This window comes from Aspergillus campestris (assembly GCF_002847485.1).
Source record: "Aspergillus campestris IBT 28561 chromosome Unknown P168scaffold_8, whole genome shotgun sequence".
NCBI classification, from domain to species: Eukaryota; Fungi; Ascomycota; class Eurotiomycetes; order Eurotiales; family Aspergillaceae; genus Aspergillus; species Aspergillus campestris.
Window position 1 is genome coordinate 582,140 of NW_020194343.1, and position 26,952 is coordinate 609,091.

A 26,952-nucleotide genomic window follows, 5' to 3' on the forward strand; every position below is an offset into this window, starting at 1 on the left:
CAAGACAACCAACTCTCAAAACTTCGAATTCAACCTCATCTTCATAACATCCTGTATCTTGCAAAATGCAGCTCACCAACATCCTCCTCGCTTTCATGGCCAGCGCAGTCGTTGTAATGGCAGCCCCGGCCGCTGAAGTTAACGAGAACAACGCCGCGGTGTGGAAGTGCCCAACAGGATGGGCAGTATGCGGCGTAAGTCACTTCTTTCATCAATCAAGCTCAATGACCCAAAATTTTCCACGCATCTAACAATCGTGTGCAGACGTGTAATGGAGGTGACTGCAAGGTGGCAGGCACAAACCGGTAAGATTCAGTGACAACTCAATCAACCAAGAGCAATCGGCTAATACTGAACCCTGTAGCCATTGCAGAACTGGAAGCGTAAGATTGATGACTTTTGCTTATTTCTATATCCAAGGCAGATTGTACTGACTTGACTTGCTTTCAGTGCACAAAACAAAGCGGCGCTGGAGATGGAACAATCTGCGGGAGCCCTGGGCTTTTCGACATTCAAATGGATTGCCCTGGCCGCCGTAGATGAGAAGAGCTTTTTGGAAATCCACTGTGATTTCCTATTGTGATTGAGAAGTAGGACAGGGAATTTCAACAATTACCCCTGTTCAAATGAAGACCGGAGAATATCGATAGTGACTTTAGCCTCGTCTTTGGATTTGCACTTGCTACTAAATTGATGAATGCATTCTTCTATTATATGTCTGCTCGCTGCTCAACATTGCGTAGTTATGATATGACCATGTTCAGCAAGCACCGTTGGGATGTGCCTCAATTAGTCTCAACTTTAGACGCACTATGAATCTGTCGTGAGAAAGATTAGAACAACCTCCATTATGATATGAAAAAGAACAAGAGGGAGAGCGCCAAAGCGGGAAGAAGGGAAGAAGGAAGAAGGAAGAAGGAAAAGAGATGGATGCTATTCCTTACTTGGGGTATCTTCATCCCAAGAAGAGCTCAAACTCTCGCAAGGTTTGGTTGGCTTGTTAGCTATTTCGAAAGTAATTCTAAGTTCTAAAGGGTATTATGAAATCCAAAATGTAGCCTTGAATGAAAGGTGGAGACTACATATCAAAACGGCATCATCGAGGGATCATTCTGCAGATTCATGAAAGCCTTAAGACCAGGTAATTAGCATATATCCGGCATATTCCGTCAGGATGGGGATAAAAAACTCACCCAAGAGTCCAGCTGGGTCCACCAGATCGACCCGTCTAGGTTCTCAAGAAACCCTGGATCCTCCGATGGCTCGAACAAGGTCCCCTCGAGGCCCGGCTGCTGCAAGCTGTCTGCGTAGTTCAAAGAGCCTGGGTCCAACAAAAGTGTCTGGTCCGTACGAGGTAGATCAACTGTTTCCTGCATGACGGTGGATTTCTGGTGGGTGTCAGAAGGCCCAGAAGTCTCTCCAGAGTGCGGTGGTGGTAGCCGGGGCCCGAGTTGCCTGTGTACTTCGAGCCGCAGCTCCTCTAGGATAATGCTGTAGCGACGACTAGGACAGTTCTCCCTGGTGGCTTCTGCAAGGTGCTGCTGGCAGGTTTCGCCGACGGCGAATAGGGACAGTGACCGACTGGTGTCTTCGGTGTTTCTTGGGGAGGAGTCGCCCAGGGCAGAAAAAAGACGATGCTGCTGGATGGTGTATATATACACTACGATAATGGCGCAGAAACAGACGTAGTGGGTGAACCAGAATGACTGGATGAAGGCACCTTGTTTCGCCAGGCTGTCGACCAGGGTGAGGACATTTTCAGCCGCATCGATACATTTGTGAACGTGGGTCGCTACCATAGGGTCTGGAATGGATGGCCGCCGCGTGAGATCGGTGAAATCGTTCAACAGGAATGACCGGGTTACGTGGATCATCGCATGAGAGTACGCCATCTGGAGGACTTGACTTTGTCGGCAAAGAGGTGGGATAAGACTCGTTGGGCATACGCTGTTAAACAGAGGCGGTGTTGTCTCTTTCCACTTCTCTAGTTCTGCGGTGAGTCGGGCTGCCATTTCTAAAGGCGGGTCGCGACAGTGCGGATTGAGCGAGTAGACTTGTCGGGAGATATCACCAAGAATCCGGCCCAGTCTGTTTTCGCATAGCTTAGCGTCGGGCAGAGGGGAGAGAAAAAATGCAGAGTTCAGTGAAGACCAACCGGAAATGAAGCACAGAGGCAATCATCATACAATCCGGCGACCCTGTTCTTCTTTCGGAAGTCTCTTGGAGCAAGTCATCATCGCTCACCTCATCCGGTAGCTTCTGGTCGATGTCCTCGTCATGTAGCAATCGAGGTCTTCCGAACATGACGCTCAGGTACTTATCTAATGTGTATGCACTCCAGAAAATACGTTTGCGAAGCTCCTGCTCCAGATAAGTAGTCCCCCTCTTCACAGACCTGGCCAGACACTTTCGGTGCAGACCCAATGCTGTCACCAGCTGCAGCGCCGTACCAAAGACATACCAGCATTCATTGGCACGGGACGAGCCCAGGAGATAGAGGCATTGGCCTAGTCGTGCCTGAACCGTTTCCAGATTCGGAGGACCAGACTCCATGGCAGACATGTGCTTGGACGCTGCATACCATCGTTCGCTAGACTAATTAGCCAATTGCTGTGGTGGAAGGCGAGGGTAGAGTCGTGGAAGGCACCCTTACCTCCGGTCCCAAGGGTCCCTCTGGCCGCCCGGTTCTAGCTCCTCGTACAGCGTGCTGACCGCAAAGACCATGAGAACGATTGCCGTCCGAGCCAGCATCGGACCCGTTGGTAAATTCGTGGAGGAGATATTGAGTTCGTAAACCTGTTTCAGCCAGTCTTCCACGCTCCCCCGATGCAGGAAGCGGTATGTGACGATAGAATAGTCGAAATAGACCTCCACAAGACTCAGTGCCTTTTCATAAGAGGGCAGAATAAACCCCGTCTCGTGATAAGCATCGTAGGGCTTATCACCAAACATGAACACGGACGTATTCTTCGAGCTAGCCTCAGTGTCGCACTGATTGGGAAACGCGCGCATTTCGTCCTGACGCAACCGACGCCATACCCGGTTGAGGAACGACAACCCCGACGCCGGCCCCAGATAGTTGCCCTCGAAATCGGTAGCGATGGGATCCGGAGAGTTTCGGGTGACAGCGCCAAGATCTTTGTTCTGACGACCTTGGCGCGAGATCACGGCGTCCCCACGAGGTTTCCGAGGAGATTGCTGGGGAACAGGGTTCCGACTGGCTTGGCCCCTTAAAGGAGCATGCTTGCTGCTCGGATGTGATACGTCCGTTTCAGAGGAGGGCAGGGGCAGGGGCACCGGGGGCAGTCCCCGTGAATAGGCAGCATTGTACTTGCAGGCGAGCGACAGCCTGGTACATCTTACGCAGGGCAGTGTCCCGGTGCACCGGATCTTTTTCTCCTTACATTGGTCACAGGCCCGCGTGATCTTCTGCCGTGGGCCATTGGACCTGTTGTTGTTGCTGCTGTCCGTGGTAGTAGGCGATGACGACTCGGATGCCTTCCTCTTTCTTGTCCGTTGGCTTCCACGCGATTGATTGCCATATGCTGGTGACCGATGTGTCTCCACATTGGCCACCAGCGTTGTAGATTCCATGAGATCAGCGCCGAGATGGGCCCTGTCGAGGCGTGGTTGCTGCCAGCGGTAGTGCCCCTGGTTTCCCTCGTATTGGCAAAGGGCCCGTAATTAACAGCAAGGGGAGATGAACTGTCGAACCTTCCGCGGAAATGGATGAGTCGCGCGGTGCGGGGTTGATGACTCCACCCTGACCCAGAGGGGCAGAACCTTGGGGCGAAGCGAGTACTGTATATGAGATTTCCCGCCGTCAGTCGCAAGGAACAGGAGGGGATCCTGCAGCGTCGAAAACCGTCATACGATTAGGACTAAGGGGCACGGTCATCACGACAGGCTGAATGAGGGGGGAAAAGTGAAGATCAATGGGAACAAGGCTGCGAGAGCGGTGGGGTTTGACGGATTGAAGTCTTTCGAAGTTGAATTTCTACATGGAGGATTGACGTCAATGCATGGGATTAGTCACTAGATCCGTAATGCACTGCTTTATACACTGGGCCCCGTATACAGTTTGCAGCGTCGATCTTGGACGGCGACAAGAGATTCTGAGAAGATGTCTCTTTCCCTTGCTCGTCTTCGTTATTGTTTGAGTGTTTCATCAAATCCCTATAAAGGTACGATAATCACCAAGACGCATCACATTCATTCTTCTCCTCTGGGTTATAGGACATCCAGGGTACCCGGAGCCATCCCACGGCCAGATATTCCACGGTCTCCTTAGCCAATCCAACGTACCGACAAGAGAATGTCTAGCGAACCGTGATCATAGGGTCGCCTCCTTTCTCGCTAACGGGATACTGAATGCACAACGTACGCCGATGAAACCGTGATATAAGGCAGGACGGGTCACGCCAGGTGGTCTGAAATTCCGGCACTCAGCTGGTCTTATCCTTCGATGGAGACTGCGAGTCAAGCATGTATCCTTGGCGTTGGATGGGTTTCTCAGATCGAATGTTCGACGGAGTCAAACGAAACATGACGAAGAGACATAGGACGGGGTGGATCGGATATGGCTACTGGCCACTTAAGAATAAAAGCACAGGGCAAGAGAAGACAGGATTCCACTTGGCCGTCAACCGCCTGAGTTGGCCGAACAATCATCGGGTGCAAAAGCGCTTCACCATCCGTGATTGTACCGGCAGATAGGATACCGGCTACCGCAAACAGAGAGGAACGGTCTCGTAGTAAAGTAAGGTAATTTGGTCAATATCGCCGGCTTTCAATCAGATTGCTCTATCAACCGGACGGTTGCCAGTCTCCAGGACCTGGTATCGATGTTGTTCATCATCACTTGCAAAGGATGATGACAACTAGAGCATTGCATTGTAGAAGAAAAAAATAAGAAAACGGCAGGGTACAAAAGGATAATGATGATGTTGAACGCGTGGTGACTTGCTCTCTCTCTCTCTCTCTCTCTCTCTCTCTCTCTCTCTCTCTCTCTCTCTCTCTCTCTCTCTCTCTCTCTGTGTGTGTGTGTCTCTCTCTCTCTCCTTCATTTCATTTTTGGGGATAATGGGGCCTTTTTCAATAAGTTTTTTTTTTGTCTCTTTCCACTCGCACATTGTTTGCAGTCTACCAGTGACCAAGGCATGCCATGTGATGTTTAGGTAGCTATGCCTCGCTCATAACGGAGCCCCTCTGCCAAAGTACTCCGTCTGACCTGCTACTACCAACCCCACAAGCCCGGCTCGGTGACGGCATGGTGTGCGACGGTCGCTCATTTATATGATAGAAGGGGGCCACGGTTACATTCAATGGCTAGGCTGCGCTCCCTCAAGGCAGCCAAGAAACATTCAATCAGATGTTATCCGGCGTCAATGAGGACGCATCACCATCAACCCTGGTCGGATGGGAAGCGGGCAACTGATCTTGCTCCTTCAGACGTTCACTGCCGAATTGGCTGACTGTGGCCTGGATCTCCTCTTGAGATGCCCCCGACCGGATAACATCGACGATCGTATCCACCGTCGACTGGTTGCAGTACCGAATCGCGGTGAGTAGTTCTTCCAAAAACCCACGGTAATATTTGAGATCCTCGTGGGCCCGCCGGGCCGCAACCTTGCGCCGTTTGTCGGCAAATTCGTCAATGATACACTCCCGGTTGTGTAGGGCACATTCCGTGCATGGAGTGCCGGTAGTGTCAGCGCTGCACTATATTGCCAGAATCATGTCAGAAAAGGGTATGGTGCGTTTCCTCAAGGGATCTCTATATGCGGGTAGGTATATCTGCGATCTTGGTTCGACGACAGGTGGATGGGAGGGGAAGGCAGGTGCCTACGCGGGGCACACTCCGGCACGGGAATTGATAGTATCCGCAGGTCTCGCTAAGGCCACTTCCCCGAAGCGAGATTTCCCCGGGACAAGTAGACGTACCTTCGTCCGACGACGTTTACATTCGGTACATGCAGTCGACGCCCTCTTTATTTTGTTGTTAGGTTCCTCAATGGGGGGTCCTGGGGCCGGGCTCTCTGCTAGTGCCCGGGGAGCAATGGGACGAAATGATCGGGATGACCCTTGCTGGGCCATGGTCTAGGGAGAGTATGTTAGGGTGATGGGTCGAGGGGGAGGGTCATGTCAGGATGAGAAACCGAGGAAGGAATTCAGAGATCAGTGCGAAGCGCGAGAACCAGTTCCAAGGGGATTCCGGGTCGGTATTTCTAAGAGCATACTTCTGAGGAGGAGTCGTATCTACCATAGAGGATCCGAACAGACCATGCCTGGGAGAGAATAATCTGGACGATGACAGACCGCGTGCCCTTACACTAACACAAGCCGGCCAGACTTTCGGGTGACAGCTGGTTGGCGCGCGACTGGTATTGGGTTTGCCATCGAACCCCAGAAAGCCAAAGGAAGGGGGGAGGGGGGAGGAGTAAGCGTCAGAAGTGGGTGGGTAGGCAGATTGGCGCCAGCAAGGAAAACTGTGGCGAGAAAGGTTGTCTAAAAGTCGCAAACGGATGATGACAGTAAAAAAAAAAAAGTTAAAGTATGCTTTTTCTTGGCCAAAAAAAGTGGGAAAAAAAGAGAAAAGGAAATCAAAATTAAAATAGAAAGAAAAATTATAGCCAAAAATGGGGATAGGCAGTGAACAGTAAAAATAAAAGCAAAATAAGACAAAATAAAATCAAACCAACGAAACAAGGAAGGAGAAAAGACGATTACAAGCAGAAAAGTGCAAGAACGATACCCACGGTCCGTTCCAGAGATAAACTAAATGATCGGACGGTTTCCAGGGACGACCAGAAAAGCGCGAGGTCGAACGAAAAAAGAGAGAAAAGTAAAGAGAAAGTAGCTTTGAGCGTCCTGGGGAAATGGATTCGGGTCAAAAAATATCGACCTCGCTATTTGGTGAAGAGAAATCTGTGCAAGCGTGGGAGTGGCGAACGCAATAATTTAGAGCAGCCCAAAGTGGATTTGCCCTCTTTTGCTGGCCCAATGTAAATCACTGTAAATGACCGACCCTGTACGCTGTACGGAATAGTGCTGGTTGCCTCAAACTTCATCCCAGCAATGCCGAACCATTCTTCCTGATGCCCACATGACAGCTTTTAGCCCGTGGCGATATGTATGCATGCCAATGCAGGAAGGAAGTTATGAGGGTTTGGCGCCTGTCGTACCAGTGTTGGATTAAAGGTACCATGGTCCAAATCCGTGGACAACTATAGCTATGGAGGCTGCTTGCGGTCAGATCATAAACCTTCTTTTTCCACGTGTCGACGAATTGACGTGGTTGTTGGTCGTCTTCAATATGAACGATTGTTGTGCATCCTGAGCCCTGAGGTGAGGCAGGTATTCCATGGTTTTCGTTCCATCCTATCCTGTCGGTCTGTACCAAAATCCTCACGTCTATCATCCTGAGTATCTGATGTTTTCATCTGTTTTTTTTTTTTGTTTTTTTTTTTTTTTTTTTTTTTTCTCCTTCTTATCTCTTTCCTTGTCTCTTGTTTGCTTTTTCTGTTATTCAATTGAATTAAGGTATATGTTCCATCTAACCCACACGCTTAGTGAAACTCCGTTGGCCTCTTGAGCCAGTCCAACTCTTGAAGTTGACCGCGTGTTATCCGCCAGAGGGAAAAGAGAGACAGACCACCACACCTTGCGTGTCCTCTCTCGTCCGCTTCTGCTTTGATAATTTCCATTTTTTTGCTCTTGCTAAATTAACACCGAGCTGGCGGTTGGATGATTCGGCCACAAGATCCCCCTCAGTGTCCACTGGCGAAATGGCTGCCCTGCGCGAATATAAAGCCAGGGTCATTGCGGATATAGCTTCCGAAGGGTTTGATAGGTCGTGAAAACGCCCCCCTTTGCGGAATGACCGATGGCGCGTAACCCTTAGCTCGATGGGTCCGGCAGGTGGATTCCTTTGCATTCCTCAACTGCTGTCAGACATTCCGTTAGCAACCATCTCCCTTGATGATAACAAACTCTCGAGGAAAGACTTTGAGCCGGAACGAGAGGAGACCTAGCCTGTTTGACTCCAGGATAAGCTTTGGTTGACAGCGGTACCAACCCGTCTCTATCAGTGGAAACCGACGTCAAACGCGATCTAGACCAAGGGAAGGCATGATCTAGGTGCCCAGTCTGAGGGACAGCCAATTGCAGATCGAACCAGGCCCGATCGGGTCTTTATCCAGGGTTAGCTTAATATCTTCAACTTCTTCAAAAGATTTGGTTGTCCGTACGGAGTAAATGGTCGCCTGACTGACAGCCGAGAGGCGCCAAGAGATATCCCTCACGTGGTGACTAAACCCCTTTGGGCCAGCATCCCCCATCACCTCACGCTCTCCTGCTCTCCATCTTTCTCCTTCATACTCTCGACCCCGGCTTGGTCAAGGAAATCCACATCTGTTTCATCCTCCTTACGCCATGCTTTGATGACTATCGTCAGTCACAGTTGTCAGCACTATCGTACGTGCCCAATCACCATCATCCCCGCGTCTGATATCTCTGGGGGCGGTACTTGGATGAGAGAAGTGATGAACCACCGGGTCGACGCAACCAGGTGTTGCCGGTCTTCGACTACTGGTAGAGCTCAGGCTGTTTAATCACGAAGCCATGGTAAACTATCATGGACGAGAACACGGGAGAGTGTTCAAAGTAGCTAGCCAGCTCTGGTATAGATCCGTGCGTTGTTCCAGTCCCCGTTGAACTATGGACACGTTCTTCGACTAAACACCATTTTCGGGGTCCATTCTGCATGGACGAGACGGTCTCGACAACAGGTGACGCGACGACAATCGCCGTCTTCACTTTTCACATGCGCGAAAGACCCTCAGAACTATACTCCGTATGTCTGTTCTAGGGTTAGCAGAGCACTAGTGGTGTCGCTAAAGACAATGACCAACATGGACCCTATCAGTCGTGCAAAGTACCGGAAATAAAAGAGTGGGCTATGGTCCAAAGGCGCGAAGGGGGTTGGGGGTAGGTAAACCAACATCCGACACATGCTGCGGGCTAAAAAGAACTAAGCACACAAAGAAAAAAAACGAAAAAAAGGGAAAAAAAATTGAAAACAAATTAAATCGAAATCCACCCCGGATCAAGTGGGGAAATGCCCACTGGTATGAAGGACTTCACAAGGCCGAGCAAAGACGAGGTCGAAAAAATTTGCCACAGTGGGAGCCCAAGCAGACGATCAAGAAGCAGGTGCATTTGGACCAATGAGCGGACTCAGATGCGGCAATCATTCAGACTACTGGGAGTTTTGCTGAAGGGATCCGAACCGTGGGAGTGCCACTATGCGCTTGGGTGAGGGGCCCAGTGGTGCCGCGTCCGATTTGGCTACTTGTCTTACCGAGGATTCGATACCTAATCATCAAATGATCGGGCAAATCATCGTGCTACAACGCAGCCACCGACGTAAGTTCCACCTGAGCATACTCGCTTGCCACTAAGTTGGGGTGTCGGACGGAGTCGACCGATAGCCGGCTAGGAAAACATTCGCCGAGGACGGTTATAGGCCGCCCAACAACAGGGGACATCCATGATCACGTACTTCTTCACAGGGGAGAATGGAGAAGGGCTCAATCACGGAAATGAGTAGTAAAACAAGAGAGATCAACATTCTTCCAATAAAGGATCGGCAATTCAGCAGGCTGTGGATATTTACATACAACACATGGTTTGCGGAAAGAAAACCAGCGAAATCGGAAGGATCCGAGCTATCTACGCACAATGAAAGCTAATAACCGACTTGGGAATCTCATACATGAAGGCGGGACAAAAAAATGGATGCAGGCAGCACAAATCCAAAGGGGCTAGAGTGAAGAAAATCCCCTCAAAAGATGAAGGAAATAGCGGGGCTCCAGGAACACGAGAGAAGGATCATCAGTAAATGGGCCGACCTTCATCCCACTTGCGTGGCATTTCCAAACGCTGCAGAGCAGTGTCGTCAGGCGGGAGATGGTGATCCCGGGTGCTTGACGCGGGTGACAGATGGGTCAGGCTGCCCTGGCGCTGTCGAGAGGCACTGCGATCTACATCGACACCGCCGATCCCACCAATCCATTCCCACACGCGTGCCACATCTCCACCGCGACCCTCTCGCACGGCAGCGCGGACGTTGGCATTTCCTTCCACAACACCGCGAACCCGTCGCCATAATCCTTCGCGCCGACTGCCCTGCAGTTCAGACCGGAGGACATCATCGCGCAACTGCCCAATGGGGATATACGCTTCCCGGGCTTCTCCGCGCGCATGCAAGGCTGCCTGCGTTGCGAGGCGGTCTAGGGTAGTAGCGACCAGGTCGGGGACGCGGCCCAAGTCGGATCGACGAGCAAGGTACCTAGAGCGAGCGTAGGTGGCGAGACCTATGCATAGAGCTAAAATTGAAAGAGGGAGTCGATACGCGAGGATAGAGAGTCGGACGTAGCGGCGGAAGGCGCATGTGAGGGGTAGGCGGCTGACGGAAGTTGATGTGAGGATGAGGACAGAAGAGGGTCTGTGATAGCGTTGTGGCTTCTGTTAGTGTCGGTGGAAACGTCAGAACCAGACAAAAAAAGGTCTCTTAATGCGGACACCGTGCGCCATAGCGCGAGTGTTTTTTCCCGAGGGGTTCAAAAAGACGAAGGGGAGCGGACTTACTCCGATTTGGTGATAACCTCGTCTTTGCCGACGATTTCGCCGAGGGCCCCTTTCCAGAGATCATCGAACTCGGCATCACTCATGCCCTTGCGGCGCTTTTCGCCAACTTCCTGTTTCAAATCTGGTTCGGTGATCTCCGGGCCTTTGGCTGCCTTGTCGCCCTCTGATAGTTCTCCACACTCATACTTGGCCCGGCGGTCTCGGAGCTTCTCAACGGCTTTGTCGGCGACGGCCTTGACGCGGCGTGCCTTCTCGCTGTCGGGTTCACAGGTGGGAGGCAACGGGATCAATCCCCCCAGCGACAGCGGATGAGGTTTGAGGATGAAATCGTGCTCGCAGCGAGCCTCGAAGTCGGGATAGCAGAAAGCATGCGGCGGGCAGGGCTCACATTGCGGTTCCAAGACGCTGGCCCATTCGGGAACCTTGGTTTCGGCTAACGACCACGTCGGTTTGCCAATGCCACAGAAGCCGATCTCGACCTTCTCCTGCCGCCACCAGGCCGCGAAGCCTCCAAACAGCATCAGTATCACTACCCACGGGGCCGCTTTGCTGACTGGTCCCTGTTTCCGAGGTCGTCGGGTCTGGTTACGCGGTGGATAAAGTCGGTCGGCCTGTTCCCGCTCTAGCGCTAGTTGTTCATCGGGAGTGAACTCTTCTCCCGCGCTCAGTCCACTTTCTTCCTCCTCCTCTTCCTCCTCTACTTCGTCGTCCTCTTCGTCCTCCTCTTCGATAGGCTGGGACAGTTTCGGAGACGTCCATTTGGAGGCGGGTGATGCGAGCGACGCCCGCGCGGAAGCTCTCCCGCTGTCGTCGGGGGCGGGGAAAACCGGGGTCTCAGACTTCCGGGCACGGAGCCCGTGACTCAGGGCCGGGCTCTGCGTTGAACGTCGCGAACTGCTCCTGCGCTTTTGGTCACGGGTCGGATCTCGCGCCGGACTTCCGCTCTGGAAGGGGTTATCCGTGCTGAAATGACCGTCCTCGAGCGGCTCGGCCTTGATCGCCGACACTGGGGGCTCTGGCTCGGTCGAGGGAGCCATCTCACTTCTCCGTAATTTTCTGGCGGTTGACTTGCGGGGGCTGGCCGTGCGTGGCTCGCGCGGGGTGACCGGGACCTCATGATAGTCCTGCAGGTCGGATAGATCGTAGCGTTTAGATTCCGATTTGGGCGCGGTTTTCCTCGATGTAGTCGCGGGTGTCGCGGGTGCCGCAGGCGTCTGTCCGTCGTCTGTCTCCACGGTCGATTGCCTCGTGCTGACGCGGGAGCGGCCCCGTCGGCCGACGGTTGAGGGAGTCGGCGGCGGTTGCGAATCACGGACGGAACGCGCTCGCGCGGGGGGTGCATCATATTCACTGGCGACAGAGGTCGCGCGACTTGGCATATCCGTAATGCCCTCGCTTGTCCTCTTCACGCGCTCGCGCTCGCGCAGCAGCTTCTTGGCCTGGGGTAAGACCTCATCTTCCAAGATGCGGATTAACTGCGCCTTCTTGGCGGAGGCCGGGTAGGGGACGTCATGGTTGACGAGGATAGAGCGCAGCCGGGGAACGGTGAGAGAATTGAGATCGAAATCGACCGCCAGGTAATCGTAGGCGTCTTCCATGGTGGGCAGTCCCCGAGAACAATCACCACCGGATGTAGTCTAACCGGTAACAAACCGGTAAGGCAGGGGCAGGAAGCAGTACGCAGGAGGTAGTGGTGAGAGTGCAAGATCTCCAGTAAGGAATGGAGTACCTAGTGGAAATTGCAAAAAGGAAAAAAACAGTTTGTCAATCCAGATAGTGTAAAGAAGAGAAAGAGGAACAACGACCCCACGAGTGCTGCCAGAGTTTGGTTGATTCGTCACGATGACAGTTTGGTGTAGAAAACACGGTATCCACGGCAACGGGGTGGGGCTACAGCCAAGAGATGTAGCAGGCTGGACAGGATGGGTTGCAGGTAGTTGGCTGTAGGCTCTCTTCCAGTGCCTTGTAGAAGGCAATTACCTCCACTCTGACAAGATAGATGATGAGATGGATGTGATGAGGGGAGTGAAGATGAAGCCAGAATAGGAGAAGTGAAGGGGAACTTGGCAGGTGAAGTGGACGAGCAATGATGACGACAGGATGCAGCAACACGCTCACGTGATATATTAGTCAGTGCTTATGTCATCTGATATAGATCACTGCCTGCGATATAATCACACACTAGCAAGTCACCTATATCAAAACCAACGGTCGACACGCATACAAAGTGCAACACCTTCCCAATGGAGCGCAGAATCACAGATAGACGCTCTGCAGAAGTCGTCGTCATGGTCGACAATAAAGTGTATAACTCAGACAGCGTACATCCTGTCGAAACGCAATTTATCAGGTCCCACCGCCCCTCATGAAATATTTACGCATCGGCTTTGATGCATGCCCGACAACGATCAATTTACGAATCGATCGTTGAGACGAGAGCAGAGTCAACAGATTAAAGCAAGAGTGCTATTGTATACGGCTTCCCTTTCGCATTTTGTGGCGACTACAGCCTTGTCTGCTCGCCGGCATACCACAGCCACTATTGATTCAGTAGGGAGAAACAATATAGCTTACATTCATCATTTAGCACAACAACCTCTATAATTGCAACAGTCTACAGTATATCTAGCTAATCCACCGAATAACTCACCTTCGACACCCCCGACTTCCTCACAATCTTCTTAACCAACACCTCCCCACATAAATCCGTCGTGTCGACATGCGTACCTCCACACGGATACGTCTCTACACCATCGATCACCACCACCCTCAATTTCTTCTCCTTCCCTTCCTCCTCCTCTCCTCCATTCTCATCCCCATCCCCATCCCCATCCCCGGCAATCCCCCCCAACAACCTCCCCAACCCCCTCTCCTCAAAATCCCCCACCCTCCACCACTCAACCCTAACCACCACCTTACCCTCCACAATCTCCCTCACCCTCTCCTGAATACCTCCCTTCCACTCCCCCGGGATCAACCCGCGGAACTCGCACGCCGCGGACCCCGGAAAATGCGACGCCTTGAGCTCGTCAAATCCCTCGATCTTATCCTCCAGTAGCTGGCGCACGGCCCCGCCGAGGACGTGCCCTGCCGTATGGAGGCGCGAGTGGAGGAGGCGCTTTGCTGGGTCGATTTTTTGGAGGATTATTTCCCCTGGAGTGAAGAGTTGGGAAGAGGAATCGAAGGTGCCTAGGTGAAGGACTTGGTTGTTGGATTTGCGGGCTGTGTGGACTGTGAATTTCGTTGGTGGGGTGGAAGGACGAGAGGGGAGGAGCTCCATGGTCCCTGTGTCCGAGGGTTGGCCACCCCCTTGAGGGTGGAAGATTGTGCCTGCGGTTGTGACGACATAGTGCTCGTCTGTGCCCTCTTTGAAGAGGGCGCGTGTTGGCTCGGGGAGGGCCGAGAAGGGGGTTATGCTTGTTGTGGTTGTTTCGTAGGTGTGGAGCTTGCCATCGTAGTGGTAGGCGAGGTATGTAGTGGGCATTTTGATTGGCTCTCTCAGGGTATGTGTTCTTTCTATAGATGGAGGTGGATAGAGAGATAGAGTGGAGGTGCGTGGTGTTTACCGTGTAGGAATGGATGAAGTCAAGTCCAGCAACGTAATGCTTCGGTAGTTGGAGGTGTAGTAGTGGAGAACCCCACTTGTTGTGTTTTGACCCCCGCGGGAATCGACCTTCACTTTCCTACTACGGCGTACTCGGTACTCTGTACGCCGTATGTACTCCGTCAACTCGCCCGAAATATAGGTATGAACCCACAGCTGATGATGTCCCCGCCAGACAGACCAACTGTTTACGAACACATTACAGTCTGTGTACATCATGGTGGGACCAGGGTTGAGGGATATCCTAGTTTGATGGGGGTGAGACGAGAGAATCACATTCCTATGCAAGTACCATTATTCAACCCCGTAAACCAAGAGCATAGACAGCAAACAAGATCAAGACAAGACAAAAACCCAAACATTCAGAGAGATCAGTTCCACCCGGGCTCCGACCCATGCTTCTGAACACAAAACAAAGAGCAGACCAGATTAATGAAAGGAAGAAAAGGAAGAAAAGAAAGGGGACACCCCGACACATCATGAAGAAAAGAAAAAACAACCGCCACAACGCCCAGCATGACGTGGATCTCAGTAAGAAATTAGATTGTATAATCCGTCAATGTACAGAATGGCATTGAGTACCGAAAAAACCAAGAAGGTTTCATGGCGGTATAGAGCTCACGTCGGAATTGGAGCGTAGGTTGAGATAGGAGGATGTCGGCGACGTCGAGATAGTGCTGTCCTCCAGGTACGGGTCGGGCGCCATGTTGATGGGTCCTCGGTGGATGTCGGCCGCGTTGTCTGCTACCTGCTTCTTGAGGAGTCGATACTCTGCTAGCTGGGTCTGGAGCTGCTGCATCACCTCGCCGATGGGGATTGCGTGGTCGTTGAGGTTGTCGCCTGGTCGGAAGGGGTGCATCATGTTGCGGATTGCAAGTGTGTTGATTGTCAACTGAATAGTTAGCACGAAATTTTGAACAAGAGAGAAGGGGGAAGACTTACTTCGATGCGCGTCACCTGTTGCTCTACCAGGCTGAGCACGGTGGAATCCGCCAGCTCCCCACCATGGTTCTTGACCACATTGAACAACGCCACGTTGGGCTCCTGCAACCGCGCCTCCCCAGAGTACTCCAATGCCCCACACAGTCGTTCCAGCCGAAGCGTGATCTCCCACAGTCGCCAGATGAGATCGGTCTGGATCTCCAGCTGCGAGTGCTTGCTGATGGTCGTCCGCGTCTGGTCCGGGTCGATCTCCTGCTCCAGCGTCGTCAACCGCCCGGACAGCGAGTGCGGGTAGATGAGGTACAGCGGCTCCGGGTTCTCCAGCCCCTTGAGCTTGCGCTCCCCCTGGTCCTTGATGACAAACCCTTGGCTGTTCAGCTGCTGTAGCTCTCGCCGGATGTTGTATCCCAGGCTGGAGTAGCTCTCCATGGATCCCGTCGACGCCGCCCGCTCCGTGTCCGCGAACACTTCGAGGTTGCGCTGGAAGTCGCTCATGAAGTCGGACGAGACGAACACCTGGCCGCCGTCTGCTTCGGCGGAGATACGCGACGCCCGGTTGACCATCGGGCCGAAGTAGTCCATGCGGTTGGTGACCGGGTCCTTCTCGCAGACCGGTTCTCCCCAGTGCACTCCCATCCGGACCGACAGTCCCCGGAAGATCACGTTGTTCTCGACGTCGTACTGCACCTGGCACTGCGGCTGCTCGAGGACCTCCGTCGGCCACTCGGCGTCCAGCAGCTGCGTTTGGCAGTTGAAGCACCACAGCAATGCCGCCGTCGTGGTCGCAAACGCCACCATGAACGCGTCGCCCTCGGTCTTGACCTCGTAGCCGCCGATGATCCCCAGCTGCCGCCGCAGGATATCATTGTGGATCTGAATGGCCGAGCGCATCGCGTCGGGACACGTCTCCCACAGGCTGGTGGACTTCTTGATATCCGTGAAGATGATGGCCAGCTCCCCGATGGGCGCGTCCACGTAGTCGAACCGTGCGAGCCGGGAGTCCGAGGGCATGTCACGCGCCTTCTTGGGTCGTTTCGCGCTCGGGATGATGTGTTCGTCCGGCGGTCCCATGGACATGCTGGCGTTCTTGAGCGTGTATCGGCCCCGCTTCTTCAGCTCGCTCACCCCGAGAATCATGACCATGAGCTTGTTAGTCGCCCCGTAGGCCAGCGCCAGATCCCGGATCTTCTGCGCCGCCGTCATCAGATCCGACCGCTCGGCCCGCGTCACGTCGACCACCAGGTCCGGGGTCACGTAGTCCCAGAGTTCCCGCGACGCGAGAATGATCATCTCGTCCTGCTCGGTCAGGTTGACGTGCATGGTGTGCGGCGCGGCAATGACCGCCGGCATCAGCTGGAAATGGCCAAACGACCGAGACACGTAGAGCTCGTCGTTGAGTTTCCCGTTGCGCGACACGTAGCCGCCCGCCGTCCGGATGCGCGCCCGTTCTTGCGGTTCGGCGGGATCGTGCAACCGCGTCAGATGCCGCAGCGAGCCGTCCGCCTTCACCAGGATCGCCTGGGCGTCGCCCACGTTGGCCACGTACAGGTCCATGTTGTTGAGGTACATCACCGTCGCTACGCCACCGGAATGGATGTCATCCTTGGTGAGCCGCACACGCTTCTGGTCCGTCGAGTCCTCGCGATACTGTCGGATGTCCTGGTCGATGGACTTGTAGCAGGCGAAAGCCATGTTCTTGTTGATGCCCAGGAACGTCCGGCGGAGGGCGTCCAAGGGCGTCTCCTGCTCGTCTGGACGCAGTCGCTTCAGCTCCGAGGAGAACACCTGAATGAAGTTCTCGTGGAGGTATTTGGCGATCCGCGATCCGCCCGTCGGCGGCACCTGTCCGTCGAACATGCCCACCAAGGTCTCCACGTTGTCGGGCTTCAGGCGGGGCACAATCATGTCGATGATGGAGAGGTGCTCGGTGCGGCCGAGGGTGTCGGCCATCCCGTAGGCGAGGGACCCGGCCAACGAGGCCGACGTGCGCACCCGGCGATCCTCCGTTTCCTCCGGGATGGTCGACGTGGTCAGGGTCACGTCCATCAACCCCAGAATTCGGAGATGGGTCAGCGAGTTGAAGTCGGTCAGGTCGGTCTCCCGGCTTGCGGCCGGCCCCATGGTGATGTTCGGCTTGATCTCGAGCCGCTTGTTCCCCGAGAAGTTCAGGTACTTCAGGTTGCGGTTCCAGTTCCAGTTCCAGTCGTACGGCCAGTTGGAGACATTGTACTTGAGCCCGTTGCTGCCGACGTCGAGGACCACCAGCCGGCTTACCTTGCACAGTTCGGCGGGCAGGACCTGAAACCGGTTCCCGTTGAGGTGGAGGACCTTGAGTAGATATTGATCATCCAGGTCGTCCGAGGGGAGCGAGGTCAGGACGTTCCCCGACAGGTACAGTTCGGTCAGGACGTGCCAGCGCTTCAGCAGGCCCTGCGGTAACTCCGTGATCTCGTTGTACGACAGGTTGACGACCCGCAGGTCCGGGATAAGAGACAGTTCGCGGAAAACGTCATCCTCCAGGCTGTTGTCGGCCAAGTAGAGGTTCCGCAGCGAGCCTCCAAACGTCGTGGCGATGTGCTGGGAGAAATTGGAATCCTTCCGGGCCGACGGGCTCCCATCCATGAGGGACCGGGACGCCGTCGACACCTTCCGCCCTCCCTGGGTGACAGAGGCGACGGAGGGTTTCCGACGCCCCGTGCCATTGGGCGAGCTGCCCACGCTCAGCGCGCCGGTCGACGCCTGGCTCGGACGCCGGGCCTCCCGCTCATCCAGGGTTGTCATGTCGTCGTAGGGGACCGCGGTCGACCCCGACGGGGTGGGGGCCGGGAGACCGCCGCCGCCGAGATCGCTAGGCAGTTGCGGGGCCGGACTGCCGTGGGCCGGGAAGCTGTCCAGCACATTGGAGGACACGTTGAGCGTCTCCAGCTTGAAACAGTGCCAGATCTCCGGGGGTAGCCGCCGCAGATTACACTCGCGCAGGTTGAGGTATCTGAGTTCCACCAGGCATCCGATGGTGGGGGGCAGGGAGGATAGGGGGTTCTTGATCATGCTGAAGTGCTCCAGTTTGCGCAGCTTGCCGATATACGGCGACATGGACACGAAGTGGTTCTTGTCGAGCACGAGCCGCGCCAGGTTGGGCACATTGTCGAACAGGGAGTCCCGGAACTGGACCAGCTTCGCCGACGCGATGTTCAGGGAGGTCAGCGTCGGGATCGGCGCGTCGATGTCGAACTGGGTCATGGGGCAGTGATCGAGCACCAGGGTCCGCATCTTAATGAACGAGCCGCGGAACCGCGACACGGCGTTGTGGCCGACGTACAGCTGCTCGAGGCGGGGGAGGTGCGACAGGACGTCGATATTGGTGATCTCGTTGAAGCGGGCGTCGATCTCGCGCAGATTGACGAGGTCCCGGAAGGACTCGTCGAGCGGGCCCCGGATCACGTTGTTGGTCATCCAGAGCCGCTCCAGCGCGGTCAGGCTGCCGATGTTGGGCAGCTCGGCGATACTGTTGAAGCTGATATCCAGATCGACCAAGCTCTTGAGGTTGCAGAAGAAGTCGGGGAACACGTGGAAGTTGTTGGACGAGAGGTTGAGGGTGCGCAGGTACTGGAAGTTGCCGAAGTACCTAGGGAGCTTGGACAGCTTGTTGTTGGCCATCTTGATGCTCACGAGGCCGTGGAGCCGGTCCAGGTGGGCGTGGTCGAGCGACTCGAGCAGGTTGTTCGAGACATCCAGGTAGGTCAGCCGGCTGGCCAGGCTGAGGCTAGCCGGCAGGCGGGTGGCCTCGCAGCCGATGAACTTGATCTCGCGCAGGTTGATGCAGCCGTTGATGAAGTCGGTGGGCACGTCGAGGGCCAAATTCCGCGACAGGTTTAGCGAAATGATCTCGGCGTTCCGCTTGTAGAGGGCGATGGGGATGGTGACCAGGCTGCGGCCCTGCAGGTCGACCTGGCTGAACTTCTGGGCGGGGTTAAACCCAGGCTCGCCCTGGAGGCTGCTGTAGCCGCTGAGCTTGGTGGGGAGGAAGGTGAAGCGCAGGATGTAGCTGTGGTCCTCGCGGCCGATCTCCTCGATGCGGTCCTTTTGGGTGTAGCCCACCTGCTCGAGCATGCGCTTCTGCATGAGGATCGGCTTCTCGCTCGGGTCCAGCTGGCGGGAGAGGTCGTTCTTCTGCATGACGATCTCGTAGTTGTTCAGGTGGTCGGTGAGGAAGGACTTGCGGCCCAGGATGAGGAGGATGTCGGCCACAGTGGCATACACGCCGGTGGACAGGGTGGCGAAGGTCGAGTCGATACGGAAGACCCGGATGAAGTAGGAGACGCCGTCGGCGTCGGGGCTGTTCCGCACCGCGGCCTGGGCGCGGGAGGGCAGGCGCGCGGTGTTCTCATCCAGCGGCCGTTTGACGTGCCAACTGTCCGGCGCGTCCCAGTTGCCCGTGGCCGAGGGCCCGTCGGCCTTGGGGGTGACTTCCTCGCGGGGCGGAGCGGGGCCGTCCGGCGGCGGCACCGCCCGGGGGCGGCCCTCGACGGGGAGGGCGGGGGAGTTTCGCCGGACGATGCCCTCCATCTGGGTCAGGTCCGTGTCGAGCGCCCAGACGCCGGCCTCGTCCGGCCGCAGCTCCTTGCCCCCGACGCTGGCGGCGGTGGGGGCGGCACCACCACGGCCCCGGAAGCCGATCAGACCCCGGCCATCCTTCTTGCGGTCGCCGTCGACCGGGTCGCTGGCGGTCTCCAGGCTCCCTTGGCGGCCCCGGCGGGCAGGGGACGCGTCGCGGCGCGAGAGCTTCGACGAGGCGCGGGCGGACGGCTCCTGGGTCGACGCCTTGGCGCCGAGGTTCTTGAGGGGCCCGTGCGCCTTGGGGCGGCGGATCTTATCGAGAATGGACCGCTTGCCGGGCACGGGACTGGGGGAGGCCCCGAGCCGTACTCCCGGCCGTACGCGCTCTGGACGCTCGGGGTCGGGCTCGTCGAGCGGACGGCGGCCAGGGTCGCGGAGGAGCTCGCCGGGGTGGGGAAGTCCAGGGCCTCGCGCGAGGGTCGCAGCCCCAGGGCGAGATCATCCCGGCCGGTGGCCGGGCGCGCCGGGTAACCCGCCAGGTCCCCCGCCACGGTGGGCTTCTCCTCCTTGCTCCGGGAGTGGCGGTGGCCGCCAAAGTGGCGCCGGCCAGGGTCTCGTGCGCCCGCGGCGGCGGACTGGCCCGGGGCGCGATGGCCGTCTGGGCCGGTCGGGGCGGGCCGCACGGGGGCCTCGCCGAACTGGGGGATGTCGTTGAAGCTCTGATAGAGCCAGGGGGTGATCTCACTCGACGGCAGCGGGGTGCCGGGCTGCTGGGGGGGTCGCTGGGCAGGTCCGCGGCCGGCGGGGCCCCGAGAGCCCCCGTCGGAGTTGGCTCGAGAGCGGGCCCTGATCTGGTCGGCCGCGGCGGGTCTCGCGTGCAGACTGGCGGTCTCCGAGTCGGGCTTCGAGTCGGACTTCGAATCGCCGTACTCGTCGCCGAAGAAGCCCTGTAGTCGTTTGCGGAAGCGGCTGCTGGTCTTGGAGCCCTGGCTGCTAACGGTCGTGGCGCTAGCAACGGACGGCCGTCGGTTGTCGTCCTCCTCGTCGTCGGCCAGGCGGGACGCGGCGCCGGCCGGTGGGGCCTCCGGCTCGGAGAGGTCGTGGAGGAAGGAGGTGGCCCCGTCGGAGGGCCCCCCGCTGGGGGACGGTGCATAGGGGGGGGTATTCGGGTCGTAATTAAAGTAGTCGGGATGGGTGTGTTTGCGATAGGGCCGGGGGGGCAGACCGGCGTTGGCGGGAGGGGGGAGGTCATCTGTCCCTAAGACGGCCAGGGCCTTGCGGGGGCCATTGGCGTGTGGGTTGACGTCGGGGGGGTCCCAGGAGAAGTTTGACGCGTACAAGTCGGTGGAGGAGTTTGGGACCGACGGCGGCGGCGGATCCGGTCTGGGGGCGTCAGTGGGGGACGGAAGGAGAGGGCCTAGAAGCCAAGACGGTTCTTACCTGTCCTGTCTCTCGGCGAGAGAATGGGGGGAGATGCCGCGATCATGCGACAGGCGATGTGGATGACGGGCGCGTTGGTTTTGGTTATCTCTGATGGTGTCTTGGGACAGCCAGCTGTACGTATCAGAGCTCTCGGAGCCATTCCGTCCATTGGACTGGTCGTGGCCGCGGGCAGCCATGGTGTCGATGGGATCGCGGGTCGGGTGGCAGCCGCGGGCGGCACAATGGAGGGGGGTTAAGGTGAGGACGGATGAGAGCGGACTTCCAGCGGCATTAATTGCGATCGGACTGGAGACCGAGAAGCAAGTCGTGTCAACGGGGACAGGGGGGTAGAGAGAGAGCTCGAGAGGGGGAGGGTCTGTGTCGTGACGGGTCGTCTGCGGTTGACAAAGGAGGGGATTCAAGAGAAGATGACGGTTCGCGATGGGATCACGGGAGCGAGCCAGAAAGGATGAAAAACGACGGGATTACCGGTGGATCGAAGGAGCGATGGCGATCGAGTAGGAATCACTGGCGGCAGGGAGATGCAGGCGAGAAATGAGGCGACCGATGAGGCAGGGAGTTTAGCGTCGGGCGCGACGGGGTGGAGGCGTGCTTCATGATCTGGGGGCGAAACGACCGCGGAGAAGATGGGACATTGCAGATGGAAAGGGACAAGACCGGCTCATGGTCTACCCGAGATGAACTAGAGAGCTGACGCGTTAGTGAGAGATGTCGGGGAGGATCGAGGGGGTAGACGCGGAGAGGGCGTAGTGTGGAAGTGTAGGAGATGGAAAGGTTGATGATGATATGATGATGGATATGGACAGGATAGAATTGAAAGGACATACCGGATAGGTTGTTGACTCCACCGTGATGCCAGAGTTGAAGGGATATCAACCTGGAAAAGGTCAAATGGGGAGAATCCAGATGGATGCAGTGAGATGGAGAGAAGAGAGATGGAGAGAATGAGAGAATGAGAGGTTGAGATGAAACCCGTGCTGGGAGCCTCATTGAGAGAGTGCGGGTGTGGGGACTAGCCGGGTTGGGCAGGCGGTGAGGGGGAATGAGGGGAAGACATCGACACATATTTATATATATATAGCTTTACACACACATATATATATATATATATTATATGTTATATATTATGGTGGCTACCTCTCATTGTTTCTGATTTATCTCGTTCTCTTATATATAATTATCTTGGTTGGTTTGATGGTCAAACCCAACGGGGATTTGGGACCGTGATCGCCTGAAACACCAGGCCGACGCTGAAACAGGAGCTGTTGAAAGAACTCGCAATACAGTAGTAGGTGTCAGCTCGAAAGGTTGAAAGAGAAAAAATAAACACTAGATACGGAGTCCTCAGCCGAAAATAAGAATCAGAGAATTGATCCTCCTGACATCGAAGGATATGGAATTGGTGCCTGAGGCTACCTCGACGATCGATCCATCGATCGACCGCACAGATATATAGTAAGAGTGACACCTCCAGTCTGAAAAGACGGTCAGATTGAAAACTGACAGACGCTCACCGTGCATGTGCATCCACATGACAGGAATGTGTCATGGAAATATGCCCGATGGAAGAGCTGGCCATCTATCGATCTGTCTGGCCAGATCCTGCTAGGTATACGAGATGATAAAAGGAGGTTGGGAGTGGATCAATGCTGTGAGATCCACCGTCCCACCGTGGCGATGTCATTTGACCAGCTATTCCATATATGTACATATACATAAGGTATATATCTATATGTATATCTATCTATATATATATATATATAAATCAATTCCAATCGGAGAGATCGGAGTCTCTAGTAGCAGTCTTGTATAGACCAGTAAAGATACATCCGAGTACCAAAAAGTCGTGAGAAAAGAGGAGGGAAAGAAGTAGACAAAAGTACCCTTTCTTAGTCTTCCCGCAGGCCCCACTCCCTCCACGAGGCTCTCCGCCAATCAACGGTCTTCGATCTCCCGGGTAACGTGGGTCGGCCTTAGTGCCTGATCGGGGTCGATATAATGAGGAGGTTGGTCTTTCTCTCGCTCTTCGCTCTTTCTCTTCATATATCATTCTATCTTCCCCCATTCTTTCCTTCTCTTTCTTCTCCATCTAGTGGACCCTGATCGTCCCCCTTGCAGCTTTCTCTCCACGCCCGGTTGATTTTAGAACCGACCTCCTTCGACATATCTTCTTAGCCACGTCTGCACATCCAACTCCACGCTTGATCTGCATTAGTTCAGATCAGCAAATATCTCAACGGTCAAACAAAAAAGGAAAGAAGAAGAAACAAAAGAAAGAGAGAGATTAAGAGAAAGAGAAAGCGAAAACCGGCCATGAAGCTCTCCCTCGCTGGGACGGCCCTGGCCCTCCTCTCCACCATCAACGCCCAGACCTTCTCCGACTGCAACCCTTTATCAGATTGTATGTCCTCACTACCCTGACTTTATTATTCCCGTTTGATATTAACCTTTTGTAGCATGTTCCCCCGTCCCCGCGTTGGCCAAGTCCGCGACCTTTGACTTCACCGAGGGTCATCAATCCGGCTTCAAAGAGGTCGGAAAACCCTCCTTTGACGACGATGGCATCGGTTTCTCTGTCGCCGATCAAGGCGATGCCCCCCTAATCCAGTCTGGTTGGTACATCATGTTTGGTCACGTCGAGTTCGTCATCAAGGCTGCCCCCGGAACGGGCATCGTCAGCAGTGCCGTCCTACAGTCCGACGACCTCGATGAGATTGACTGGGAGTGGCTCGGTGGGAATAATGCCCTCGTCCAAAGTAACTATTTCGGCAAGGGCAACACCGACACCTTCAACCGTGGGGCTACCCACGACAATCCCGGCAACCATGATGACTTTCACACCTACACCATCGACTGGACCGATTCCCAGATCGTCTGGCAGATCGACGGCAAGACCGTCCGTGTCGTCACCCCAGAGACCGCCGCCGAGAATCAGTATCCCCAGACCCCCATGACCGTCAAGGTCGGCGTCTGGGCGGGAGGAGATCCTGACAACCCGCAGGGCACCATTGGTGAGTTCCCCCCGAGAAAATAGATCAATCAAGAAAGAGAGGCTAACCAATCCAGACTGGGCTGGAGGTTCGACTGATTACGGGGCCGGCCCATACACCATGTACCTGAAGTCCCTCAAAGTCACAGACTACTCCACCGGCTCGACCTACGCGTACGGGGACCAGAGTGGATCGTGGAAATCCATCAAGGCTGAGGGCGGTCGGGTCAATGGTAACAGTGGTGCTGCGTCCTTTTCCAGTGTCGAGTCTGCCCCTACCGTGACAGCAACGGTTGACAGTGCGCCTCTTCCCTTCAGTGGTACGCACCGGGAGACGACGAGCTTTGTAACGCCGAACATCTGGCCCTGGGTGGCCACGGCGACGCGGCCGTCGTCCGAGGGCACGTTGCCGCCGCTTCCCAATGGCTGGACGTATTCGGGATCGGGGCTGGTCCAGCCGCCCGGAGCGGCCTCTGTGAGTGAGCATCCCTTAGTCACTAGTGATGATGCGATGGGTGCTAATAACCAAGAACAGTCTATCTCCCCATCTACATTACTTTCCTCGCCTTCTGTGCCGGTCTCAGCATTCCTTTCCTGTACTGAGGGGGATTCCCACTGCAGTTCTACCACCTCGAATTCTCCCCTCGGTCCGTCGACCGGCACCACGGCCGCTTCTTCTTCTTCTGTTGTTACTACTAGAGCTACTACTACACCGGACGGAACTTCCACGCGGTCTGACGGTCCGCATGCGACGAGCGCATCTCACCCGACAGACGATTCTCCTTCTCCTACGGATTCCTCGCATATCGCCCCGAGTGTGGATGGTGGCGGTGTGCTACGTCCTCCGATGGCACTGGCCCTGTGCATGCTGTTGTGGAGCATTGGTGTGTGGTGAGCGGGTCGGATATGGTGACAGACCGGATGAGATACGAGAGCATGACGAGATGACATTATTGTACATTAATAGATAGCGTTCTGATTATGGGGAACAAATTATGATGATTCACGAATATTGCATTGGTACAGAGGTTTGTAGTTTGGAGTATGTAGAGTAGGGTAGATGCTTAAGCAAGAACATCACTCCGTCTCTTCTTCTGAAAGAAACCACGCAACCATCTCCACATCTTCCCAAACGACAGCGGACTCTCCGTCCCAGCATACAAAAACAAATCATAGGTCGATCCACCGATAAGACATCCTACAAACGGAGCCACCATAGGAATCTACCCCTGTTAGTAATAATACAATAAGACAAAAAATAATTAAACAAACAAACAAACAAAATATATAAAGGGAAGAAGGTGGGGAGGGGAGGGGGAAACCCACCCAAAAATAATACCCCCCAGCAGTCCACACCTCCCTCCCATACCCAACCACACAAGACACAAGTCTGGGCCCGAAATCACGCGCCAGGTTCATCGCATAGCCCGTTTCCCAGCCGAAACTGGCGCCGATGCCGAAGACGGTGAAGAAGAGGCCTAGGGGGAGGATTAATTCTCCTCCTCTTTGTTCTTGGGGGGTAGTAGGGGGAGGAGGACTAGTGGCAGTAGTAGAAAAAGGTGTCGTAGAGTGGGGGGAAGTTGAAGAAGAAGGAGGAGGAGGAGGAGGAGGAGGAGGAGGAGGAGGAGGAGAAGCAACATCCTTCAAAACAAACACCATGAACATAAGAATCGCACTCGCCAAACCCTCCGAGAAGAACGCCCCCGAGCGAGTCATGAATGGCGCCGGGTAGGTGCTGAATATGCCTGCTGTCGCGTTCGACACGGCCATTGCGTCGGGGCCGGTCATTTTGGAGGATGAAGGGGAGGAGAAGGAGGTGATGGGGACGGAGCGCGCGTGAGGACGCCCCTCGTGGACGTCAATGGCGGAGTGGTAGTTGGCGTAGATGAGACCTGCGGCGATGATGGCTCCGAGGGTCTGCGCGAGGGTGTAGACTGGGAGGATAGACCAGGGGTGTCTGGATGGGCGCAGGAGACAGTTTGTGAATGTTATGGCTGGGTTGAGGTGCGAGCCGGAGCGGGTGGAGGTGTAGATTCCGAGGAGGATTCCTAGTCTTAGAGTGGTTTGTTGGCTCTTTTTTTCCTATATATAAATATATATATATATATTATGTGTATTGAGAAAGGGAAGGGTAAAGGGGAAAGGGAGGAAGAGATACCCCCACGCCCATGATATAGACTGATAATCCCCTTTCGATCCCCCACTGAGAGTAACCTGGGCGATGGCACCGTCGCCGAAGAGGACGAGGATCATTGTGCCGAGGAGTTCGGAAACGGCTGCTTGATAGAGGGTGGGTCTCTTATGGGTGGGAGGTACGGTGGTGGAAGAGGAGGGTGGCATATGAGGAGGTTGTTCAAGCATGTCGGAGAGGATATGAGGGCTTGTTTGGGAGACTTCTGGGGTTGGTTTGGAGGTTGTGGGGAGAGACATTTTGATTAAATATTGAGTATTAGATTGACTGGATAGATTAGTATATGATGAAGACGTGAATTAGACCTGCTGGTAGAGTCTCCTCTTATACTTCATGGACAAATTTGGTCTGACATCGTACAGGGCTGTGTGTTACCCCGGTGGTTTATAGATGGTCTTCAAAATATGCCGTCCACATGGTACTACAACCTTGGGTCTAGAGATATCTGTACTTAGTCTCTAGTAGCCTTGAAGATATTCTATGCGCCAGCAAGCCATCACCATATTGGCTAGTGCTATCATTACTAGCTGACATCTGTCTAAAGCCATTGAGTGCCGTCCAGAGGCCCGACGTCTG

The 26,952-nt window shown here is 55.1% G+C and overlaps 8 protein-coding genes across 8 annotated transcripts; 2 read left to right on the top strand and 6 right to left on the bottom strand.

The window, feature by feature from the left end:
* Positions 1 to 65: 65 nt before the first annotated feature.
* P168DRAFT_282858 (uncharacterized protein) lies at positions 66 to 583 on the top strand (the record flags this gene model as incomplete). Its single annotated transcript, XM_024836008.1, has 3 exons — positions 66 to 194; positions 265 to 305; positions 451 to 583. The coding sequence occupies 3 exons, from the start codon at positions 66 to 68 to the stop codon at positions 581 to 583; spliced, it is 303 nt and encodes a 100-aa protein (XP_024691680.1).
* A 502-nt stretch (positions 584 to 1,085) lies between these two features.
* P168DRAFT_238894 (Zn(II)2Cys6 transcription factor) lies at positions 1,086 to 3,594 on the bottom strand (the record flags this gene model as incomplete). Its single annotated transcript, XM_024833637.1, has 4 exons — positions 1,086 to 1,130; positions 1,194 to 2,088; positions 2,156 to 2,590; positions 2,654 to 3,594. 4 exons carry the CDS (start codon positions 3,592 to 3,594, stop codon positions 1,086 to 1,088), a joined length of 2,316 nt encoding a protein of 771 aa, XP_024691681.1.
* A 1,181-nt stretch (positions 3,595 to 4,775) lies between these two features.
* On the bottom strand, positions 4,776 to 5,249 carry P168DRAFT_176624 (uncharacterized protein). The gene has a single exon (XM_024832921.1). The coding sequence runs from the start codon at positions 5,130 to 5,132 to the stop codon at positions 4,881 to 4,883; it is 252 nt and encodes an 83-aa protein (XP_024691682.1). The 5' UTR covers positions 5,133 to 5,249; the 3' UTR covers positions 4,776 to 4,880.
* A 118-nt stretch (positions 5,250 to 5,367) lies between these two features.
* Positions 5,368 to 12,248, bottom strand: P168DRAFT_297953 (putative sister chromatid separation protein (Src1); the record flags this gene model as incomplete). The annotated part of the gene is made up of 3 exons (XM_024838220.1): positions 5,368 to 5,721; positions 10,054 to 10,507; positions 10,651 to 12,248. 3 exons carry the CDS (start codon positions 12,246 to 12,248, stop codon positions 5,368 to 5,370), a joined length of 2,406 nt encoding a protein of 801 aa, XP_024691683.1.
* A 905-nt stretch (positions 12,249 to 13,153) lies between these two features.
* Positions 13,154 to 14,250, bottom strand: P168DRAFT_305438 (putative alanine--tRNA ligase; the record flags this gene model as incomplete). The annotated part of the gene is made up of 2 exons (XM_024838926.1): positions 13,301 to 14,250; positions 13,154 to 13,189 (listed from the first exon to the last, which is right to left on the bottom strand). Exons 1-2 carry the CDS (start codon positions 14,132 to 14,134, stop codon positions 13,154 to 13,156), a joined length of 870 nt encoding a protein of 289 aa, XP_024691684.1. The 5' UTR covers positions 14,135 to 14,250.
* A 605-nt stretch (positions 14,251 to 14,855) lies between these two features.
* On the bottom strand, positions 14,856 to 21,372 carry acyA (adenylate cyclase acyA; the record flags this gene model as incomplete). Its single annotated transcript, XM_024840298.1, has 4 exons — positions 14,856 to 15,146; positions 15,197 to 20,099; positions 20,123 to 21,136; positions 21,194 to 21,372. The coding sequence occupies 4 exons, from the start codon at positions 21,370 to 21,372 to the stop codon at positions 14,856 to 14,858; spliced, it is 6,387 nt and encodes a 2,128-aa protein (XP_024691685.1).
* Positions 21,373 to 23,262: 1,890 nt separating this feature from the next.
* Positions 23,263 to 25,193, top strand: P168DRAFT_305440 (glycoside hydrolase family 16 protein). The gene is made up of 4 exons (XM_024838927.1): positions 23,263 to 23,597; positions 23,653 to 24,207; positions 24,263 to 24,664; positions 24,721 to 25,193. The coding sequence occupies exons 1-4, from the start codon at positions 23,510 to 23,512 to the stop codon at positions 24,786 to 24,788; spliced, it is 1,113 nt and encodes a 370-aa protein (XP_024691686.1). The 5' UTR covers positions 23,263 to 23,509; the 3' UTR covers positions 24,789 to 25,193.
* Positions 25,194 to 25,318: 125 nt separating this feature from the next.
* Positions 25,319 to 26,456, bottom strand: P168DRAFT_213535 (aquaporin-like protein; the record flags this gene model as incomplete). Its single annotated transcript, XM_024833069.1, has 4 exons — positions 25,319 to 25,408; positions 25,512 to 25,722; positions 25,840 to 26,238; positions 26,344 to 26,456. Coding segments are annotated over 4 exons (813 nt in total), but the record flags the coding sequence as incomplete, so codon positions are not given.
* Positions 26,457 to 26,952: the final 496 nt, after the last annotated feature.